Source organism: Otolemur garnettii, unplaced genomic scaffold (assembly GCF_000181295.1).
Source record: "Otolemur garnettii isolate 467f Iridium unplaced genomic scaffold, OtoGar3 scaffold00064, whole genome shotgun sequence".
Lineage (NCBI taxonomy): Eukaryota > Metazoa > Chordata > Mammalia > Primates > Galagidae > Otolemur > Otolemur garnettii.
In genome coordinates this window covers 11,140,425-11,147,505 of record NW_003852459.1, presented here as the reverse complement: position 1 = coordinate 11,147,505, position 7,081 = coordinate 11,140,425, and the positions used below count along the sequence as shown (strand labels likewise).

Below are 7,081 nucleotides of genomic sequence, written 5' to 3'. Positions count from 1 at the left end.
AAATAAATAAATAAAAATTTATGCATAATAAAGATACATTTATAACAGGATGGTTGTAGTGGCTCATACCTGTAGTCCTAGCGCTCTTGGAGGTTAAGGTGGGAGGATCCCTTGAGTTCAGGAGTTTGAGACCAGCCTGAGCAAGAGCAAGACCCTGTCTCTACTAAAAATAGAAAAATTAGTTCGGTGTGGTGGTGGGTGCCTGTAGTCCCAGTTACTCAGGAGGCTGAGGCAGGAGGATTGCTCGAGCCCAGGAGTTTGTGGTTGCTATGAGAGAGGCTGATGCCATAGTACTCTAGCCTTGGGCAATGGGATGAGACTTTTGTCTTTCACACCACATATACACAAAAAGATACAATGCAGACCTATGAGGTGCAGAGTTCATAGCCATCCAGAAATAGCATCTTTTCCTAGTACTTTTCACCTTTGTACTTGCCAGCTGCAGTGAATACTTAGATTTATTAGTATCTCCATTATGAAGCCATTTTCATATTTCAGCCAATTAGTGATTGAATTTAGAATGAGCTTAGATGAGAAAATTCGTGTTACCTTATGAAAACTGGTATGTAAAGGTATGTGTGAAGGAGATTCGAAGGAGAAAAGATAGAATGTGGGTGCATAATTTAGATGACTTGACACAACATAATTGTTAAGTAAAAAAAGCATAGTTACTATGGTAACTGTCACGTCAGACAAGATGCATTTATCAAATATGCCATGCCTTGAACTTTTTGAAAATTACATATGAGGATTGGAAAGATTTCTGGGTGCAGATGACAACTGGAGTTTATCTTGGGTTGCTTCTGCTTTCAAGGAGTTGTTTGCTTCCACCGTGAAAGTGGAAAATAATAGAATCGTGTGATAAAACTATTTAATGTCAGCTTTTTATGGATCTCTGAAGGGTTGCATTCCTTTGTCAGGTTTAATTGTATTCTGTTTATAACCTGAGTTACCTATTTATCAGTTTGATTCTTCATATAACCTTTGTCTACACTAGTCACACATAACAGTATTCAGAGTATTCAAAATTTCCTATTCTAATTGGACAAAACGTACTTCTACTAGAAGCAGTTGAAGTAGCACACCATTAGTCGTATCAGTGCAGGCCACGCCTGAAACCGTAGCTGTTCTTTCCCGCAGTCTTCAGCCCCTTGTCAGTGGATTGTTACATGTCCACTAAGAAGGGAATGTGATTTCACTTCATGTAGTTTATTTGACATCGCTGATATTTTATATTTTCATGTGAATAGTATTTATTTTAAAATAGGTGAAATTGGCTCGGCGCCTGTGGCTCAAGTGGCTAAGGCGCCAGCCACATACACCTAAGGTGGCGGGTTGGAATCCCCAGCCCGGGCCCTCCAAACAACAATGATGGCTGCAACCAAAAAATGGCCAGGCGTTGTGGCGGGCGCCTGTAGTCCCAGCTACTTGGGAGGCAGAGGCAGGAGACTCGCTTGAGCCCAGGAGTTGGAGGTTGCTGTGAGCTGTGATGCCATGGCACTCTACCCAGGGGGATAGCTTGAGGCTCTGTCTCAAAAAAAAAAAAAAAAAAATAAAATAAAATAGGTGAAATGAAAACTGGAGCAATGATTATTACTGTGTGATATTTATTAAACATGTACGTTGTTTTGTTGTTATGTAGGGAAGTAGCGGACCTTGTCCTTAAAGAGTTGCTGCCTTGAGAATTAAATAAGGCACATATAAATATCCAAAGAGACTTGGACTATGTTTGCGGTTTCCTAAAGTTTTATCTTTTACCCACAGCTCTTTTTCACTTTTGTCTTGCATGTCCTAAAGGCAGGAAATAGAGTAGACATTACCAGAGAGGGCTTGGCACCTCGGTATCATTTCTTTTTCAACCTTTTCTTGTAAGTTTCATTCTTAGATGGAGATAGATGAGTCATCCTAGGATAGGGTGAAGAAAGTCACCATTCTTATGGCAACTTGAAGGGATGGTGGGTTTCCCTTCAGGGGAGTGTATAGTTTTCTATGGGTCTGTAGCAAGGCATACCTATTGAGTAATAGGCAACCTATATAGATTCCATCCCACCACTTAAAAATAGACCACCTGTCTTTTTTTTTTTTCCACCGGGGCTGGGTTTGAACCCGCCACCTCCAGCATATGGGGCCAGTGCCCTACGCCTTTGAGCCATAGGCGCCACCCTACACCACCTATCTTTTTCCCAGTCCTCAGTAAAAGAGAAGAACAACCAAGCAAATTATAAATGTGTATAGATTTGGCACCATGGTTTAGAAGCTTTCCACTTTTAGTTCTAAAGTAGATAGATTAGTAGAATCCAGTTGCTCTAGGAGAACTATAACATACTGTTTCCTTTAAGTCTTTTAGTGTTTTACAATATCTTGTTGAGGTGTGGGGTATATCTGTGAGTCTACTTCTTTTTGGTTAATAGACATATCCAGTTCAACCACATAGTGGAAACTATATGGGTCAAAGCATTCACCAAGTAACTGTTGCCCAAAGCTATAGCCTGGGACTGGATCAGATTGGTCCGCTGAGATCTCTGCCTCCAAATGTGAATTCCTCTGTGACAACACAGCCTGGTCAAACTCTATATTTAAGGTAAGTTCTTAGGAGTAGTGTTTATTTTGTATTTATATATGTTAATTTTCAAAGACTTTCAGAATGAGAATATAGAGATCCCTATAAGGATGAAGTTATGGAATTGCCCATTCATACTCCCATGAAGCAAGATGGTGCTGCCATTAGCTTTGCTGCTTATATTGAGATGGGTCCCTGGGACAAAATAAAGCTAATCATTCTCTTTGGGGACTAAACCCGTGATGTGCTTAGCACTGTGCCATAAGAGGCCCAGCAAAAGAGTCCTGGACATATTTATCTGCATGTACTTCTAAAAATGAGAAAACTGTTGTTACTTTGACCCTGAAAAGGAAACGTGCTTGAGCTGTGGAATTTTTTTTTTTTTTTTTTTGAGACAGAGTCTCACAATATTGCCCTTGGTAGAGTGCCATGGTGTCACAGCTCATAGCAACCTCAAACTCTTGGCCTTAAGCAATTCTCTTGCCTCAGCCTCCCAAGTAGCTGGGACTACAGGTGCCTCCCCCCCAGTGCCCAGCTATTTTTTGTTGCAGTTGTCATTGTTGTTTAGCAGGCCCCAGCCAGGTTTAAACCCACCAGCCGCATTGTATGTGGCCAGCACCCTAACCACTATGCTGTGGGCACTGAGCCAAAATATTCTTTCATATAATAACGTGTGGATGATCTCTCAGGTCTCTTCCCATTCTTAAATTCCATAAGTATGAGTTTTAGATATTATCTGAAAATTACATAAACCTGTTCATATTGGTGTCTATTTAAGTTAAAACACAAAATTTTGTTATCCTGTGTGAAACTAGACATTATGGAAAAAAACCGATATATTGTTAACATTAATCCTCCTATATTGTAAGAAGTATACTTGGTGTAATTTTAAATTATATATATTTTAAAAGAAATGTTTTATAGGAGTTAATAGGAACAAAGAAACATCCTGCAATTTGATGTGATTGTTCAGCTTAGTTTGTGTTCTTTTTTTTGAGACGGAGCCTCAAGCTATCCCCCTGGGTAGAGTGCCATGGCATCACACTCACAGCAACCTCCAACTCCTGGGCTCAAGCGAGTCTCCTGCCTCAGCCTCCCAAGTAGCTGGGATCATAGGCGCCCGCCACAACGCCTGGCCATTTTTTTGGTTGCAGCCATCATTGTTGTTTGGCGGGCCCGGGCTGGGGATACGAACTCGCCACCTTAGGTGTATGTGGCTGGCGCCTTAGCCGCTTGAGCCACAGGTGCCGAGCCAGTTTGTGAGTGTTAATAAGGAAACTGTACTTCAGGATTATCCTGAGGGTAGATTCAGGGTCCTTTGCAGATTACACAGTTCTCCCTTTGAAAATGAAAAGTCCTCACCAAGGAAAGTTTGAAGGATGTGTGAAGACATGAGCTGGGCTTCTTTGTGCTCTGTTAGGGTTTAGGGAAAGGAGAATATGGAATGACAGTGCCTCTTGAGCCAGGGCTTTGTTCTTGTGGCAGCAGACCAAGGGGACCTCAAGCAGGAGAGTTCACATCTCCTCAGATAGTTTTTGAATGTTTTTGGTGCCAGATACTGGAGAAGTCAAGTTCAGAAGGCCTTACGATCTTACATTTTGTTTCTCTTACAGTACTTCTCTCTTCTTAGCAGATATAAAAATTAATAGTATTTGATAGCTAATGTGATTAAATTATATTCAGGGCAGTAGAACTACATAAACTTAAGATGAAAGAGACACTTTTGTCATAATAATCATTGATCTCTGATGGTGATCTAGATAGTGCAAAGTTAAATGTGTTTTGTTTTGTTTTTTATTTTGTTTATAGCACTGGACAAGACACTGTTTCCAATCCTACTTACATGAACCAGAACTCTAACCTTCAATCAGCTACTGGTGCAGCTGCTTACACACAGCACATGGGGATGTCTGTGGATATGTCGTCTTACCAGAACACTACTTCCAGTTTGCCACAGCTGGCAAGCTTTCCCGTGGCAGTTCCAGCTCACTCAGTTGCACAACAGCAAACAAATTACCACCAGCAGCCGCTCCTTTAGAAACAAACTAAGCATTTTCTTGAAAGTCTTCCTAAGTGTATTACAAAACCTTTGTGATTCTAACCTGAAAATATTAAAAGAAAACCTTTTCCCTCTCAACTCAAAAGGACCATGAATAAATAAAGCACAAAAACCTATCTTACTCTACAAGGCCATGAAAGATTTTTTTCCAGTCCAGTTTGTGTAAAGTCAATCTTTTGATCAGAGGCAGCTTAGAGGTGCTTCCAGTTAGTTGCGTCTTACTTTGAAATCTCTCTACATAAATCTGGACACCCAATAAGTAGCCTTGTAATACTAAACAGTATAAGATAGGAGTGTAAAAATCTTACTTTAAGCACTGTTTCCCCCTAAAATGTCATGATAACAGCACTGAAGAACTTTAGAAATTTTTTCAGAGTTTCCCACACACTATTCTTTTAAAAGGCAAACATCTTTTTGTGTAAGCAGTTAGCTTGCCAACATACTTCCTTCTGGCTCCTTAAATTGCAGTTGCATTTGCAGTCTTGTCAGTTTTGCTCTCAGTGTTACGTTGAGCACTAATTAGCATATAATTGTCTACAGAAGTAAAAGCAATTTGGAAGGAGCAAAAATGTTTTCTGTTAGCAAGTGAAGACCATGTAAATGCAGGTGTGTAATAAAGCATTCAGCCAGTCCCCCAACTGGTCACCCAACAGTGGGCTAAGGAATGTTCCACGAAACATTCATTCCCTGGGGAAAAAAGTTCCTTTCCCAGTATTTCCTGTTGCCATTAATGACCTTTCCAAGTGACTTTGACCATTCTCTAATGGAGATATGGTCCACTTGTTTGTCTTCCTGCACTGTGGTGTGTGCAGAGATGCTGCATTTCCCTTTTATGGATTGTATGTCAATTTGAACCATTCCTAGTATTTGATGTGACGTATATCAAGCATGAATAAGTGTGGTTTTAGCGATGTGTTGTTTTTTGTTTTTGTTTTGAGAATGTTGTTTCTTTAAAGTAGTGATTGAAGCACCATTGCAAAGCTGTCAGTCAGCATACTACGCTGTTGAAAAAATTAGCCATTTCTTTCAAAGGTAATGCTTAGCCTGTGGAATCATAGCAGATGATGGTTTGATAGAAGGCAGTGGATCAGTAGGAAAGGTATGGGGGCAAGTTTTCTGAATCCTACATTTTAATTAGTATATAGTGCTGGTAGATTCCACGTACTGTGGGAGTTAGGTAGTAAACCAATAGGAGTTGTTTTCTCTCCTAAAAATTTGCACACTACTTCATCATCTACCAACTTTTTATATGACACAAAATAGAAAATGCAAATACATATGCATATGGATCTATGCTATTTAGACTAGGAAAAACAAAACATAGTTTTTAAAAAGTTACTTGCATGGAAGCAAGATTTCTATATTTGTTTTTTAAAGAAAGCACTCTTTCTACTAAGAATCCATTTGAAGACAGTTCTGGAAATTTTGTCATTTATCTACAGAAATTTGATTATAAGTATGTTCCTTTTTCAAATAGACTTTATCTTAAAACAAAATAGTCTTATGTAATACTTGGTCTACATTTATAAAGGAAACCAAGCAGTATTTGAAAACCCAATTTCTGTCATTGTCTTATTTCAGATATGAGTAACTGAAAAGAAAGTTTTAACTTTGATTTCTGATTTTCATCTAGTATTTTCCATTCATGTGAATTCAACTATACACTTATAAAAAGTATTCTAAAATGGCACCTTACTTTTTTTGGAAACAGATCTTCTGTCCTTTAAAAATCAAAACCATAAAAAGAATTCAAAGCTGCTCTGGATAACAACTAATGTTCAATGTTCATATATTACAAATGTATGGAAAATCTTACGTTTTCCCTCCCAAACTATATTTAATAAATGTAGTTTCGTGTTTGTGTAAATATTTCATGTATAATTGTGATCTTACTTGTAAAACTTAATTCAGCATAATTCTTTGAGCCAGTATAAATACTTTACACCCACTAAATTGGGATCAGACAATTTAAGTTCAACTAATGTAGTTTTGGAATAATAAAGCATAACATATATACAGTATATATAGTGTATATTGGCATTTATCTGTGAAATTTTATACATGCAGAAGTTACTTTCTCTTAAATTAAAAATTATTTTTGCCATATGTAATAAATTTTGTGTTGCAGGTTGATAGCATAAAAGTGATATTAAATCTGTGTGCTGTGTTTTTTTAGTGTTAATAAATGCGGGGTTGTTATTTTCTTTCTTTTTCTATGAGCTTATGGATTGTATTTATTTAAGATCTGTTTATAATTAAATATTTTCTGCCAAAGGAATAGTCTTAACTTCAGATTTCTACATTGGGTTCATACTGTTTTATATCAAAAATAAAAAACAACTTTTTAAAATATGAAATCTTCATATATTAGAAAGAATGAATTCTTAAAAGATTATAATAGAACAAATTTTATTAAGTAGAAAAATAACCCTGGGTGTTAAGTAATTATAACATTATTTAGG

General features: G+C 37.8%; 1 protein-coding gene and 1 pseudogene across 1 annotated transcript in view; both read left to right on the top strand.

Moving 5' to 3' along the window:
- Nucleotides 1-4,740, top strand: part of STAM2 (signal transducing adaptor molecule 2) — a 38,593-nt gene extending 33,853 nt beyond the window's left edge. Inside the window, exons 9-10 of the mRNA XM_012807123.2 lie at nucleotides 2,412-2,581; nucleotides 4,370-4,740. Coding sequence (XP_012662577.2) covers nucleotides 2,412-2,581; nucleotides 4,370-4,598 — 399 coding nt within the window. The 3' untranslated portion in view covers nucleotides 4,599-4,740. The remainder of the gene's footprint in view (nucleotides 1-2,411; nucleotides 2,582-4,369) is intronic.
- A 650-nt stretch (nucleotides 4,741-5,390) lies between these two features.
- The window catches only part of LOC100957331, a 6,374-nt pseudogene continuing 4,683 nt past the window's right edge, over nucleotides 5,391-7,081 (top strand).